General features: G+C 44.1%; 1 protein-coding gene across 1 annotated transcript; it reads left to right on the plus strand.

Annotated features, from left to right (window-relative positions):
* The first annotated feature begins 8138 nt into the window (after positions 1-8138).
* anapc4 (anaphase promoting complex subunit 4) lies at positions 8139-16535 on the plus strand. Its single transcript, XM_010872159.3, has 29 exons — positions 8139-8293; positions 8842-8958; positions 9052-9157; positions 9329-9461; positions 10163-10237; positions 10394-10420; positions 10556-10600; positions 10703-10787; positions 10905-11012; positions 11110-11193; positions 11549-11635; positions 11711-11775; positions 12002-12044; positions 12131-12207; positions 12290-12390; positions 12546-12597; positions 12710-12765; positions 12887-12933; positions 13026-13082; positions 13216-13272; positions 13514-13607; positions 13776-13873; positions 14274-14335; positions 14439-14477; positions 14635-14736; positions 14870-14950; positions 15101-15271; positions 15952-16075; positions 16186-16535. Exons 2-29 carry the CDS (start codon positions 8851-8853, stop codon positions 16405-16407), a joined length of 2406 nt encoding a protein of 801 aa, XP_010870461.1. The 5' UTR covers positions 8139-8293; positions 8842-8850; the 3' UTR covers positions 16408-16535.
* Positions 16536-16962: the final 427 nt, after the last annotated feature.

Raw genomic sequence — 16962 nt, forward strand, 5'->3', positions numbered from 1 at the left:
TATTTGGACTCAGCTCAGGTTTCACCGCCAGAATGCTGCTGAGAGAGTGAAGAAGGGGAGGGCGTTTATGAACAAACCACAGGGCAGCAGTACTTTCTACTGATGACAATAAAAACGGCACTTACATCCTGAACAAAGTACACACCCATACACTCATCCGCTACCAGAAGAGTGTCTTTCCACTATCAAACCTACACATCAAGTGGCCCTGAAAGATTAATGCACTCTGGTACCTGCACAGTATGCATCTGTCAATACCATAAATATGGAGGAGGAAAGTCAGGCTCTGTCCGTCCCAGGCTGGGATAGGAACAGCATCATAGCAACCTATATCCCACTGCTGGTTTGCCTTTAAAGCTAAGCAGGGATGGTGCTAGATGGGAAAACAGATGCTGCTGGAGTGGAGTTGGATGGTCAATAGAGGGCACTCTTCCCTCTGGTCTAAAGATGAAATCCCAATATCCCAGGTTAGGTAAAGGGGACATTGCCTTGCATAGGGTGCGCTCTTTCAGATGGGATATTCACTTTCGTTGGTTACTAAAACTTTTATGGCACCTATTGTAAGAGTAGGGGTGTTGACCCCAGTGCCCCGGATACATTTCCAGTTGACCCCTCATATCATCATGCACTTCATTACCCTCAGATTCCAATTCTCATTTCTGTCCTCACCTAAATGTACTTGAAATACAGGCAAATAAAATATAAGTTGTTGTGTATAAGTGCATCAGCTAAGTGCATCATTTCCGGAAATGTTAACGCTAATCTCCCTTCTTTCTGTGCTGTAACTCTGCATCCACAGTGACCAGTGCTCCTTGACCAGAGATCTGTCATAGAGCCTCTGAAGAAACTTAAATCTGTTTGGTCTCTTCCGTGTAGGAGTATTTTCTGCACAATGGAAGTGTGCAACCAGTGTAACTTAAGGTCCAAGTTCAATATGTTTTTTTTCTGATCCAGTCAATTTTGCCATAAAATACTATTAAGCCTCTCCCTGGGTCTTCACCAATGCATTGGCCTCTTCCACCTTGAGTGACCAGTAATGACACCGTTTTCAGCTTGAGCCTAATTTACTTGGTGAAACTAAGATGGCTGGCCCGTATCATTGCAGGGTTAGATGCGTTTGAAGGGCACAGACACATTCAGGCCCTGCAGCTCAACTTTGTCTATTTGTGGGACGTTATCACAGACGGTTTGTCCCACTCTTAACAGCACCGAGCTATTCCGGTTCTCCAACTATCCACTGATTAGAGTGAAGTGCTATGACGGGGCAGGGAGGAATGTCCATTGGGAAAGGACGATCCCACCATTAACCCCACACTCAACTTTCCAAAGCCCCAAGCACTTACCATATCCAAATCCTATATTGAAATAAAGTGTACCTTGTCGATCTTTTAACAAGAAACCAGGCAAGCCTAGTTCAGCCAGACCGTATTAGAATATGAAGGGTGATTCGTGCATTTAATAGGTCTAGTGAAGCTACTGATATGACTCATCAAGTCACTTAACATCTGAACAGCGCCTTAAAATGACGTCTTAAATTAACACAGTACATCAATGGAGACGCGTTTTTCTCACAGACACGTGGCCTACAGATTACACGAAAATACAGCATCCATATTAGGAACATTATCATTCCTCCCCAGAAACTCTGTTCTTCCTCCTCCTCAGTCATCACCCCTCCCCTGGTCAAGTATCCGCTCTCCCCTTGTCAAACATCACCCGTTTAAGCTTCAGTCCTCCCCTAGTCAATCGTCAGCCCTCCCCTGGTCAATCGTCAGCCCTCCCCTGGTAAATCGTCAGCCCTCCCCTGGTCAATCATCAGCACACCCCGTGTCAATCGTAAGTCCTCCCCTTGTCAATGATCAGCACTTCCCTTAGTAAAGTATCAGTCAAAAGTATACGATTTTTCCCAGCAAATAAAACAAGCAGAAAAACTGGAACTATTATCACATGGACTCAATATAGAAGAGGTGCTGTATTACAGAAATACACTCACCTAAAGGATTATTAGGAACACCATACTAATACTGTGTTTGACCCCCTTTCGCCTTCAGAACTGCCTTAAGTCTACGTGGCATTGATTCAACAAGGTGCTAAAAGCATTCTTTAGAAATGTTGGCCCATATTGATAGGATAGCATCTTGCAGTTGATGGAGATTTGTGGGATGCACATCCAGGGCACAAAGCTCCCGTTCCACCACATCCCAAAGATGCTCTATTGGGTTGAGATCTGGTGACTGTGGGGGCCATTTCAGTACAGTGAACTCATTGTCATGTTCAAGAAACCAATTTGAAATGATTCGAGCTTTGTGACATGGTGCATTATCCTGCTGGAAGTAGCCATCAGAGGATGGGTACATGGTGGTCATAAAGGGATGGACATGGTCAGATACAATGCTCAGGTAGACCGTGGCATTTAAACGATGCCCAATTGGCACTAAGGGGCCTAAAGTGTGCCAAGAAAACATCCCCCACACCATTACACCACCACCACCAGCCTGCACAGTGGTAACAAGGCATGATGGATCCATGTTCTCATTCTGTTTACGCCAAATTCTGAATCTACCATCTGAATGTCTCAACAGAAATCGAGACTCATCAGACCAGGCAACATTCTTCCAGTCTTCAACTGTCCAATTTTGGTGAGCTTGTGCAAATTGTAAACTCTTTTTCCTATTTGTAGTGGAGATGAGTGGTACCCGGTGGGGTCTTCTGCTGTTGTAGCCCATCCGCCTCAAGGTTGTGGGTGTTGTGGCTTCACAAATGCTTTGCTGCATACCTCAGTTGTAACGAGTGGTTATTTCAGTCAAAGTTGCTCTTCTATCAGCTTGAATCAGTCGGCCCATTCTCCTCTGACCTCTAGCATCAACAAGGCATTTTTGCCCACAGGACTGCCGCATACTGGATGTTTTTCCATTTTCACACCATTCTTTGTAAACCCTAGAAATGGTTGTGCGTGAAAATCCCAGTAACTGAGCAGATTGTGAAATACTTAGACCGGCCCGTCTGGCACCAACAACCATGCCACCCTCAAAATTGCTTAAATCATCTTTCTTTCCCATTCTGACATTCAGTTTGGAGTTCAGGAGATTGTCTTGACCAGGACCACACCCCTAAATGCATTGAAGCAACTGCCATGTTGATTAGATAATTGCATTAATGAGAAATTGAACAGGTGTTCCTAATAATCCTTCAGGTGAGTGTATATTGGAACCCCGACATTCAGAACGTATTATAGGCATTCAGAACTCTACATGTATTATAGGCATTCAGAACTCTACATGTATTATAGGCATTCAGAACTCTACATGTATTATAGGCATTCAGAACTCTACATGTATTATAGGCATTCAGACGTATTAAACTACTTAAAACTGTCTGAAGTTCACATTCCAAGCAGTATAACACAAGCAAAAAACAATGCACAATATGCTCTTTAAACAGCAAAGCTCATAATAAATCTGCAGCTTATTTATATTCTATCTTGTTAAAACCGTGTGCTATACTGAACTGGATGCATAATTGTTTTTAGCCTCAATAAAATCATAATCCCTTTCTTAACAGAACTAAGTAAATTATTTTGTATGCACAATCATTTCAAAGGGCAATGTCAAGTTTTAAATGTAAATGACTTAATTCTGGTCAAACTGAAGTATTAATAGCAGCATTTCCATCCTTAGTAATGCCAAGATGTGAAGTCTTCCATGCCAGGTTCAGTCTTTTTCTCTACTTCTGATCATCAGCTATCAGATGTAAAACAATGTTAACAATATATAGGCCTGGGACCTCAAACTTACTGTGCAGGTTATTTCCTGCCCAGTTGGAAATGTTTACTCAGCTAATCATAGACCACACTAGTAATAACTAGAATTATTTCTTCAATGTGTATTACTTAACAGCTATTGATACAGTTAAACTGACTAATGTTTCTTTCAAAGTTTACCTCCACCACAAACAGCTTATTAGCCAGTAGTAGGCTTTACCAGTATCTACTAACTTACTGGAATAGTCATAAGAATTGAGTGATTGCTAGCGAGTCTGCCAAAGCTATTTCATTTCATGGCATAAGAAAGTATTTTTTTCTTTCATGGCATAACAACATACTTTTTCTCATTCATTCGTGAATTATATTGATACAATAACTATCAAGAAAGGTGACGATAACTAACTTTTTCATCAAGTGAAACGACGAGACAATCGCGGAAATAAAATAAACTATAGGTCACTATAGGTCACAAATTTGCTTCTCTAACCACTATGCTATTTAACAAGGTTTAGTCTGTCACTCACTCAATCATTCAGTAAGAGACATTCGTTCATCCTAGCCGCCTCCACTTACGCGGTCCGTCAAAAATAACAATGGTTACTTTCGTAACCCCAGTTCTATGAGTGGAGCGTCGCCCATAGGGGCTTCGCTCCTATTGGTTTACCCCTCTGCGAATAGGCAGGCACTGAACATTTAAATATGCAAATCACACCTCTCATGGCCATCTGCCCCCATGGCTATAAAAGAGGTCGTCACACCCCAATCTGTCTCCCGACATACCTTTCTTCACGAGAAAAGCAGTCAGTGACAAGTCAGGGCATGAACCTATGGGCGACGCTCCACTCATAGAACTGGCGTTACGAAAGTAACCATCGTTCTATATCGTGAAGCTTTGCCCATAGGGGCTTCGCTCCTATTGGTTTAGGGCAAAGCGAGCGAGCCCAAGATGTATTCCCTGCCGGTCACCCACCTCACCAAAGAGATAAGTCCCAAACAGGACGGCCCAGGCATGGAAAACCACGACACTGAGCTGCTTCCATCCGGCTCACACTAAGCACATACGGTTGCGCTCTGACCACAGCCCCCAAACGAATGTACTTACGGCACCAACCCATCCGGTACCTCCTCAATCAGTCTCGACTGAATCGGAGGCCAGCCCAGAGAACACGCCGAGACCCGGACTTGGCGCAGAAGTAGATGCTCAAGCACACACAGTGCGAGCGTCACACACAAAAGCGCACAGGCACCCCGGAGCAGCAGACAGACCCATGTCAAATGTGCCGTCCCAGTAGCTCAACGGACCCAACTCACACCCCAGACTCAGCCACACTGAGCACAGAGTGAGCCAACGTGCCTGCGGCCATTTCACGTAAGTAAAATCGGACAAACAGCGACGGCGTCACCCAAGACATGGCAGCACAAATGTCCTCCACCCCCACGCTCCTAAACAGAGCGGCCGAGGCCGCCACTCCACGCGTGACCCCAAACCCTCTGGGCGTAGGAGTGCCACGTGACTTGTAGGCAAGATCAATCGCCTCACATAACCATTGAGACAGACCGCCTTGGGGCCACCGTGACACACAAAGAGCTGGGGCGCGGTCTGCACCGCAGCCATGTGCTGAACATACTGTGCCAAAGTGCGAACCGGACACAAACGATGCAAGCTCTCCTCCCTCACACAAAACGACGCCTTGATCACCTTGGGCAGAAAAGCTGGGTTAGGGAGCAACACGGCCCTGCTACCAACGCCATTGGTCTGCGTCAACAGCGCAGAAAGGTCACTGACCCTCTTAGCAGAAGTCAGAGCCAACAAAAGCGCAGTTTTAAGGGACAGCATCTTCAATGGTATCTGATCAATCGGTTCAAACGGCGCGTCACACCAAAGAACCAAAGCCAAATCCCACTGAGGCAACATCCGCCGGGCCACCGGCCGGAGACGGCAGGACCCTGCTAGAAAACGTTTGACCAAGGGATGACTAACCACAGACACTCCATTGAACCACAGTCAAAGACTACAGCGGCCTTTTGGAATGAAGGCTCACTCACAGGTAAATAAGGTGAACACACAACTTTATTTATCGAAACAGAGGAGCTCCCCACCAAACGCACACAGGGTGGGGAAGCGTCCGAGGGACTCTCCCCCCCAAAGAGTCAGGTACGCCGCTTCTTAAAAGGTGGGGCCTTACGGCCCCCGAAGTTATGTTGGCGGGGAGGAGGAGGAGGGGACAACCTCTGGGGGCGAGGTTCCCACACCTCACGCTGTGTCGGGCACGCCGCATCCGGTTCAGAGTGCGGCGATGTTGTGCCCGGCGAAGCAGACAACCCCCAGGCCTCAGTGAGGCCTCAGGAGGAGCAGAGGATGCTACAGACGAAGAAGGGACCGGCAAGAGGGGACCCAGACAGAGACGCTCCTCCATGTCCTTCTTTTGGCACACCAGGGCCTCGGTGACCACAGCGCCGAATAGTGTCGCCCTCCTGTTGCGGAGTGTTTAAGAAGGGGACCTTATCCGGCTCCTTCAGGGAGGTCAGTGCCAACCATAGGTGCCGAACCGGCACGACCGATGTCGCCATCCCCCAACCGGCCGAGAGGGAATTGGCCTGTGTGAGTTTTAAGATGGCCGCCGAAGCACGCGCCACCTCGCTCACCTCAGCCGGGGACAAGGAGGTGCAACCCTCCGTCATCCCAGCCACAGCCGCAGCCAGAAGGCCCACATTGTCGCAAAAGACTGCACCGAGATGGCGTATTGTTTCTCCGCCAGGCTGGCGGAGACACGGTCCCTCACCGAAGGCAGGGCGGGGCGCTTGTCGGACCAGTTGCTCAGGCCCCGGAACCAGGGAGTACGCCAGAGCTGTTTCCAGGGGCGGGATGCCCCTGCTCAGTGTCTCCAACCGCCCCTCAACCGTAGTGAAGGCGAGGTGAGATTTCCCAGTCCCTCGGGTCATGAAAGGAGAGCTCCACACCTCCTCTGCGTATTTGCGCAGGGAGGGGACCTCCGCGTCCAGCGGGCAGCCTCAAACAGAGGCTGCCCGCTCCTTGGGGGGTGAGACAGCCTCCTCCAAAGTGGAAGAGCTGGAACAACTCCGCACCCGCTCAGCCGAGAGAGGGAGAACAGTTCCCGAGACGGGCAGAGCCAAAACCGGGCCGGTCTCCTCAGCCTCCGACCCCGACTCCTGAAAGGAGTCCTCCTCAGAGAGGAGAGAGAGGACATCGCCGAGGGGGACCTCCTCGGAGAAGTAGGCAAGCCTTTCCATCCTCACCGGTAAAGGGAAGCCTTTCCATCCTCACCGGTAAAGGGAAGCCTTTTTCATCCTCACCGGTAAAGGGAAGCCTTTCCATCCTCACCGGTAAAGGGAAGCCTTTCCATCCTCACCGGTAAAGGGAAGCCTTTCCATCCTCACCGGTAAAGGGAAGCCTTTCCATCCTCACCGGTAAAGGGAAGCCTTTCCATCCTCACCGGTAAAGGGAAGCCTTTCCATCCTCACCGGTAAAGGGAAGCCTTTCCATCCTCACCGGCGCAGGCGGTTCACACAGGCTCCTCGGTGGCACCGCCACAAGCTTGCAGCGGTCCCAGACACGCAGAGCACAATGTGTGCGCGTCCACCCCCGGGTCTAATTCGCTACACCGGCAGGTTGACAGAGACATCAGTGGCCGGGGTGCTGCAGCAGAAGAAGCCGCTCCAGCGACTGAAGTTGGTGAAGCCATCCTTAGCTGTGTTGAAATTCATGTGTTGAATGCATATAACTAAACTTTCTCGTAAAAGAAAGAAGGGAGACAGATTGGGGTGTGACGACCTCTTTTATAGCAATGGAGGCAGAAGGCCATGAGAGGTGCGATTTGCATATTAAAATTTTCAGTGCCTGCCTATTGGCAGAGGGGTAAACCAATAGGAGCTAAGCCCCTATGGGCAAAGCTTCAGGATATAGAACTGCATTAATTGGAGTTGATTTCTTCAAATAGCCTTGTACATGGTCGGGCAATATAATAGAACTGGAGCGTTTCCAACTGAGTCGGCTTTAGCTGAAGAACAGACAAACCATCATGTATGTGACAAGGGATGGCCATACATATTTGAACGATAACCCGGGTCGTGCAGGGGTACAAACCTGGTCCACAATACTTTTTAGTTGGGTGGTTGTCAAAATCATCCAAAGGTTCTGTCATCCAAATTCACAAATGGACAGCCATCAATTATATGTTGGTATGTGATTTAATTTTGCAATATATGCGAGACGTTCAATAATTCCTCGAAGAGCTAGCTATAAAATAGAAACATAAAAGAGAGCCATCTTCGAGGAAACAGTGTAGTTCAGTTTGTCCTATTTGTATCTCCGTTGCTTTCCTTTCATTGGCTACTCAGAGGTAATATGATTGGTCAAAACCTAATTCAATGGTGCGGTCCGCGAATATGGGGCTAGTTAGCTAGATTACGCTCATGCGGCAATGTAAATATTAAACTGTTACAGTTTACTGATTGTTTCAGTGAAGTAACAGTACTGTACCATAGTTGATCCTCCGATATCCCTTCACTGTAAGATGCCATAAACTGGCTATTTTGTTTCTCGCAGTTTTTGTGTAGCAAGTTGCTTGCTAGCTTGCTATTTAGCTTAGTATTTTAGCTAGGTATTGACAAGTACACTTACAAGAACATTAAAACAAACGTTGATATATTAAATGTTTAATAATTCTTACTTTGTTGCTTCGACACTAGCTAGTACAGCTCGCCAACGTTCCCAGTCTAGCTGGATTGGTAAACGTTAACAAAGTATTCTAAGGTGTCCTTTTTGTGACTGTACTACCAGCTTGTAATCCCACTGCTAGACAATTCATTTCAGATATGATCGCCTTAGGGTGAAGTTAACTAGTTAGTAAGGTAGTCGCGTTCCCTTGACTCTTAAGCAATGGTTGCAGTTCAGAATGTTGGATAACGTTTGGAGTCACTACCAACCTCTAGGCTGTGGATGATATCCAAACTTACTCCAGCTCATATCACTGGCAAACTTTCTAACTCTTTGTTTACAAAACATTTGAGGCGCTTGCCCATATTATACTGGTTAATGCTGACTTTTCCCTTTTCAGCCCACAATAATGCCTTCCTTCCGTCAAGTTGGTGAGAAGCAGCTCCCCAACCCTGTTCTGTGCATGGCATGGTCACCGAAGAGGGATCTTATTGCCTTGGCGAACACTGCTGGGGAGGTAGAGAACTAAACACTCAAACATATTTATCACATTAGCTTTTTGTGAAAGTCATTTTGTTCATCTGTACCTCAATCCATGTTTTTGTTGTAGCTGCTACTGCATCGCCTTGCCAATTTCCAGCGTGTTTGGAGCTTGCCACCCAATGAGAACACAGGAAAGGAGATCACAGCGCTTGCTTGGAGACCTGATGGCAAAAGTAAGAGATGGCAAAAGATGGACCTGAATATCTCAACTTCACATTGAAAGTATAGAATAATAGTGTTAGTGATATACCTTTATACTCAACCCAAAACCTTTACTGTAGCTCTATATATCAGCCACTGTATGTTTGTATGCTGCCGATCTAAAGTGTCTCCTCTGTGTTCAGTCCTGGCTTTTAGCCTCGGGGACACTAAGCTAGTGGTGCTGTGTGATGCAGAGAAGGCCGATATCCTTCATCTATTCCCAGTGGAGAACCCTGTGTCCTGCATGCACTGGATGGAAGTCCTGGAGGAGAGCAGGTCTGCATGGGGAGTTTACACAATACATTTACAGTGGCACTCAAATGTATTCACCCCCTTGGACTTTAACACATTTAATTGTTACAGGATGTAAGAACACTTCCACGTCCTTGAATATCTCTCAGAAAACCGTAAAGTTCATTATTACTATATGGCACAACTTTCTAAAACAGGCTGTCCTTATGAACTGAGTATTGAGCAAAAAACATAGTAGTTAGGGAGGCCACCTAGAGGCTTCACACGTGGCCTTTATGGTAGACGCACTCACAGCTAGAGTTTGCCAGGAGGCACATCGGAGTAAGAAGATGCTCTGATTTGATGAGACCACAAAGCGGTGATTGGGTTCAACGCTAAGCGCTGTTTGCCACAAGCCTTGCCACACCATCCCAACCATGAAGCGTAGAGGTGGCAGTGTCATGCTATGGGGATGCTTCTCTGTGTCAGGACCGGTAAATCTCGTTAAAATAGAGGGCAAAGGGGTTTTCATTGAATTTGTAATTAATTTAGAATGACTTGTTGATTGGTTTCTTTTGTGTTTATCAGTGGCAAAAATTTAATTAAATCAATTTTGATTTCATGTATCAAAGATTGGGAAAAGTCCAGACAGGGTAAATACTTTTGAGAGACGCTTAATATGTGGTTGGTTAAACTAGAGACTGTTTTGAAGTGTGTAGTGAAATTATGAACCACCTGTCTTTCAGCGTCCTTAGCTCATTCTACAGTTCTGAAGACGAGTCCAACCTTTTTCTTCCCAAGCTGCCAACTCTTCCGAAGAGGTACAACAGTCTCTGTCATAGAATTTGTTTTGGTTTTATTAATCTAGAATACATTTTACAGGACATCCTGTTTTTTTTTTTGTTAACATATATACGGTACCGCACTTGTTTTTACTCCCCCTAACCCAGGCTAAATATTGTGTTGTTTATTCTTAGCTACAGTACTACGTCCAAAATATTCAGGTATGTTTATTTATCTTCATTGCAAGCAATTCATGTAAATGTTTCAGGGGCTCTTTAGTGGTGTTTATTTCAGTCTATCTGCACTAGAATCCCATTTTCCCCAAACTACCGATAAACAAACCCTTTGTCTCATAGTGAAGAGAAGTCAGATGAGATACTCAACCTTTTGGGAGAAGTGAGGTGAGAGTGCTCAGAGTTTCATATGCTTTATTATTGAAGATTGATTTAACACATCTTAAGTACAGTTTCAAATACAGTACTCACATGGTGAATTGTCTGCAGGCTGAACATCCTGGTTCTGGGGGGAGGTTCTTGCTTGTTGGAGCTGTATGCTTACGGGATGTATAAGATCGCCACTTTACCAGAGGTAAGAATACACCCACATTATCACAATCACCCAGTCTCTCCTCACTCGCTCTCGCTCAATCTCTCTCTCTTTCTCGCTCTCTCTCACTCAATCTCTCTCGCACTCTCTCTTTATCAGGTTCCTGGGACATGTCGAAGCCTGTGTCTGTCCAGTGATCTGAAATCCCTGTCTATCATCACGGAGATCCGATCATCTGACAATGACCCGGAGATCCGCTACATCCAGGTAATCAGCCATGACTACATTTAACTAAGGTTGCATTTTGTGTCACATATGCATTTACTCCCTTTTGATTCTCCCTGTTTATGTTTGTCATCTCCAGCTGGACACCGGGCTGCTTTCAGACTGTCTCCCTGAGGTCACTCGGATGGCGCGCAAGTTTACCCACATCTCCACCTTGCTGCAGGTCGGTGGCCTCCTTATGGAACTATTGTGAGATGTCTTCTCATACAGATGGCGTGTCTCAGTGCTACAGCTCGAAAATACTGCTACTTAAACAGAAAATCTGAGTGACGTGAATTATACAGTATAACGAATGCATGTTTTCTGTAGAGGTTATAGAGAAACTTCAAATCTGAATACACTACAAATAGATTTTCCTGCTACGCAGGAACATTCCTTCAACAAAAGGATGATCCATTTTAGAAACAACGTCTGTAGTTAATATTTCCGTGACGTCGTTTGGGAGCATTCGTCATACAAGTCATGGCTCCAGGTGCTTGTTCTGCAACGTGTTCAGCATCTCTGGGTTTTTTCTTCAGTATCTGCGTCTCTCCCTCACCTGCATGTGCGAGGCTTGGGAAGATATCCTCATGCAGATGGACCTCAGGCTTACTAAGTTTGTTCAGGTCAGTGGTCACTGTTATTTCAGTGTGATTTTCCAAAAATGACAGCTGAGTGATCTAAACCAGTTTGTTTTATAGGAGAAGAACACCAACACACAAGTCCAGGATGAGTTTCTGGAGCTTTTACTGTGGGGACAATCAAGGTGAGGAGGGTCCCTGCGATCCAATAATACTTGTACTCTACCCTCTCCTTACCAGATGGGCTTTCTACCAGGTTATTTATTGTGTAGTTATAAGCACACTGGTTTAAGATGAAGTGCTTTGAAATGGCCTGTAGGTGGCACTAAATGACGCCATATACCGCCTCTTAAAAGACTGACTGAAAGATCTACGGGCAGACTCTTACTGAATTCTGAATTTTTGTATTAGCCCTGAACTACAAGCCCTCCTCATGAATCAGCTGACTGTCAAGGTGAGTTGAATAATCCAGTCATTTAAAGATTAGGCATAATTGTGATTTTTTTACTGTAAGACTGATGTGATTCTGTTGTCTCATAGGGGCTGAAGAAGCTGGGCCAGTCCATAGAAACCTCTTACTCCAGCATTCAGAAGCTGGTGATCAGCCATCTACAGAGGTAGCCACCCTTGACTCATCACAATCTCATTGATACCGTTTCGGGTACCAGGCCTCATCTCTCTTTCCATTCCTCTCCACAGCGGGTCTGAGGCTCTGTTGTACCATCTCAGCGAGGTGAAGGGGATGTCTCTTTGGAAACAGAAGTTCCACCCACTCGGCCTGGACTCTGTGGCTATAGAAGGTGTATAAATACTCCATGAACCATGCCATAGCTTTACCGATGAAAATGAGATAAAGGCGGCCTAGCTGGGACATTTGTTCACAGCTCTGTTTTAGTTTTGTGTTGCTTTTAGCATCTCAAATAAAAGTAAAATTAATATTCCTGTTTTGTTTAAGACGCCATTACAGCTGTGGGGTCATTCACATTGAAAGCCAATGAACTTCTACAGTGAGTTTGTTTGTGCTATTTATCAATTTTCTCAATTATTTAAAATGAGGTTTAATTCAACCCTGGTGTTTGGTAAACATCTGCCCCTCATGGCCGTGTGTCTTCCATTCAGAGTGATTGACAAGAGCATGAAGAACTTCAAGGCTTTTTTCCGGTGGCTGTATGTAGGTAAGTCCTCCACATCAGGGAGCTGGAGATGTAGTACCTTTTAACAACTAATGGTACATATAGTATATTTAAAATAATATTGGTTATTAGATACTAGTTTTTCAATGAACATGTTCTGCAGCTATGCTGAGGATGTCGGAGGATCACGTTCCACCTGAACTCAATAAGGTGAGGTGAAACAGAGGGAAAGTTAGGAACATTTCAATAGGTGTTGTACACTAAATGGTTGCTATAATGTTAATCTATCCCATTGAACTCAGATGACACAGAAGGACATTGCCTTTGTGGCAGATTTCCTGTCTGAACACTTCAGTGAGGTAAAGTTGATTCAACAAGTAGAATAGCACTAAATTCACCCAGCTCATCACAAACTAGACTTTAAAAAAATAATATATATATATAATTCCATATTAACAAGCCAATGAAATGCCCTTTCCTGTGCTCATCCAGAATGAAGAGCTGTTTGACCGGAAAGGAAAGTACTTTAATGTGGAGCGTGTCGGCCAGGTGAGGGACACGTCATCTGTGTGGGTTTATTCTAGTGCATGGTTTCTCCTCAGATGTTCTAACACACGGGCACACCTTTAACAGTCAAAGCCGTTGGCTAATTAAATCAGGTGTGCCAGTTTAAGGTAGAAATAAAACATGTTAAACATCTGAGAGAAGCTTTAGGAAAGGTTTGGGAAGGCATGTTCTTGCATGTGAGGTCAGAGTTATCTGACACACTTAAAATCTTTTGTTGTTTCAGTACTTGAAGGATGAAGATGAGGATCTAGTGTCGCCACCCAATACCAAAGGAAACCAGTGGCTGAAGTTCCTGCAGGAGAGCACACATTTGAAAGGTGAACTACTGGATACCCTTTATTTCAGGAGAGAGAACCACACAGGAAGCAAGTGTGCTTTTATTATCAAAATGTCTCTGGATGGAGGATTTTGGGATGAATTTGTCTGTTGTTGTGAATCATTTCCTTATTGAACTGACCATGTTCCTAATTTTCTGGTTTACTTAGAGAGCCCGCTCCTCTTCCCTTCATACCCTCAGAAGTCCTTACACTTTGTGAAGAGAATGATGGAAGGGGTGATTGAGTTGTGTCTCCAGAAACCTGCTGTAAGTCTGAAATGCACTCAAATCTATATTCATGTGCATTTCTTGAGTACTCAAGTGCAGACCAATTAATTCTGTCCCTGGCATATAGCACATTGTCAAATATATCAAATTTGGCTCTAAATCTGCTGAGTCATGCATTTATTAGCACCACTTCCAGGAGGCTATAAATCTGAATAAGTATTTGTAACATGATCCTGACTTGTGGCAGGCTGTTCCTCTCTGTCCACAGTAATAACCTCGACACATTATCAGTTTGTATGTTTAATAAACAGTTATCATTTCAGTTATAGCAGTTTTCCATTCCTAGACAGCACTTTAGAGATGACATCCAAATGAAGCTGTATGAATTCAAGTTCTGATGTGACATATGTTTTGGTATTACTCATGTGCTTATTTATAGGAGGTAATTGGAAAGTCTGTGAAGCGTTCTGTGAGTTTGTCTCTCTACATTGTACCAGAGAGGTAAGCTAGCATTTATGTCATCTTCTCAAAAACTATTTTATTGAATAAATGTTTACTAATTTGTGGTATGTTTATTTCATTGATTTTGTTTCTGTTTTTGCAGTTCAGAAAACACACCAAGGCTTTTTGAACTTCCATCATTGTGAGTAACAAAATATTATTAAAATGTTACCAAAAGACTCATCTTCTCATGATGAAGAATGATGAAGTAATTAATATATAAGAATTATGAAGTAATTAATATATATTACACCGGTTAATTTCAATAACATTTAAGTACTTTTTAAATGTGTCTTTAGGTACAATGACAAGAAGGCCAATTTGCACTATGTGGTGTTCTGCATGCCAGAGGTTTCCCCCTGCAAGCTTTACCTCCTACGGAGAAGTACAGAACCAAACCGGTACAATACAACACTGCTCACTAAGTCATGATGTTCAATCCACATTGACTTTGTCTTTGAACTCCAAATAGCCTTTTGTCTTTGACAGAGCATTTCTTTCTCTGAATATGTATCTGTTTTGGTGTTTTCCCAGGCCTGTTTCCAATGTTCTCACAGCCATAGATCTCAGTAATGTTCTGTGCCAAAGTATTGATGACACTACTGCAGGATCCAGGTGAGTGAATCTCTGGTCATCTCTCCTACAAATGGAACACAATTAACACCACTTCTAGCTGTACAGGACAATATCACTGCCATTTACTTTGTGCTTTTCTCTTTGATTGTTATTGAAGCACCATTTTTTGGGGGGGGGTTCTGTTTTTAGCTCTGACCGTGTGTACAGTTGCCAGGATGCTCGTTTCTATGACAATGAGACATTGACAGTGGTGCTGCAAGCATCAGAGGAAGAGGAGAATAGGGGGCGTGTCCTGGCCCAGCTCCCTCTCTCCTCCGCCCTCAGCTGCAAGGAGGAGTTCAACTGGGACTCCAGTCTTAGGTGTGTGGTTCAAAAGGCAAACATAGCCCTATATTCCTAAACCCCACTGGTGATCTGCTCTTAACTGTACCTATTGCCTCACCTTAAACCATGATTTACTACAAACTGGAACAAAAGATGCGCACGTAAACACAAAAGATAAACCAAACCTGTAATTCACCTGTTGTGTGCTGAACATTTACTCTACGCATTGGCAGTAACCGTAATTAGTCATGTAAAAAAGTTACTACAGTCCCTAAGAAATTGTCTTGTACTTTACATATCCGTAAATGTTATCTTCACTTCAACACTATTAACAGATAAAGGGAACCTATTAAGAATGACACTGATAGATTATACGTTACATTCATTTATTCGTCCATAATAAACAAAAATGCAATTTCATAATGCAGAAAATATAATCACACCCCTAGCTTCAGTAGATGGTGTGCTGCTTTTTAATGTTTATGAATGGCTAAGACCCTCCCAAGTTTGTGATTGTAAATATAGGGGTTTTCTAAAGTTTTTCAGAAAAAAAATGCTTTTTTGTTTGTTATTTGCATAAATGGTTTCGAAGTAAAAAATGTTTTGGTTAAATTGGGTTACCTTATCAATAAATTAAGTTGGAATGTAGCTCATATATCCATGTGTCCAAATGTCAAACTTTTAAGGGGATTTACATACTTTGACTGTATTCTCAGGTTGGACCAGCAGAGTGGTTCCATCCCCTCCCAGGGGCTAGTTCTGGAGAACCAGTGGAGAGACTTGGAGAACATGAAGGCCCAGTTTGTGGCTGTGAATGGGATCAGGAAGGTGGCCTGTGTGGTAAAACAGTGAATTCTCTTACTAAGTCTTTAACAGGCTTCACTTAGAAATTTGGTTTAAAAAGTTCACATTATTCAGTTATGAGGTCCTTTCTTTTCTCTGTAACCTAGCTGAGCTCCAACCTGCGGCACGTCCGTGTGTTTGAGATGGATGTAGAGGATGAGGAGGATGAAGAGCGGCCTGAGTCACAGAACGCTGGCTCGGACCAGGATGGCCTAGAGGAGACCCTGGGGAGCCAGGAGGAGGCTGAAGGAGGACAAACGGAAGGCCAGGGAGGGGGACTGAGGCCTGAAGAGCAGCTAGAGTCTGGAGAAGGACTGGAGGTCTCATAGCAGAACTTCATGTAGGAAATATATTGACCAGCCATTCCACTCACTATGGCAGTAATCAGTCCCAGTTGTGTCATTGTAAAACTGTTGACTACTCCCAGCAATTTTGTCTTTAACAATGTGGAAATAAATGCTTTGATAAAGAAACTTGCTTCTGGTTGTTTTTTCTTTTTTATCTTTTAAAGCAAGTTTCAACTGATCTCTAGATAATGTAACATAGATGTTACATTGATCATCAAAAGTTTCAGTCATAACTATTAGTAGTATTTTAAGATAATACTAATTCCTAGTGTACAGTATAACATCTGTTTTGCCAGACACTAGTCTGAAGTACACCTCACTGGGTGGGGCAAGGCGAAACTTAAGAAAAATAATAGATCTTTGTCAACTAACATGTTGGCTGGATATATCTCATCAATATTCATATTTTTTGTTTACATGTCATTTAATTTAGTTTTTATTCTGATGTTATTTCTATTGTATTGTTTTTTTTTGTGATGATTTCGTTACATGGTCATATCTTGCTGTTGATAAGACAAAGAAAAGTTAAGAACTTAA

The sequence above is a fragment of the Esox lucius genome, chromosome 8, assembly GCF_011004845.1.
Source record: "Esox lucius isolate fEsoLuc1 chromosome 8, fEsoLuc1.pri, whole genome shotgun sequence".
Lineage (NCBI taxonomy): Eukaryota > Metazoa > Chordata > Actinopteri > Esociformes > Esocidae > Esox > Esox lucius.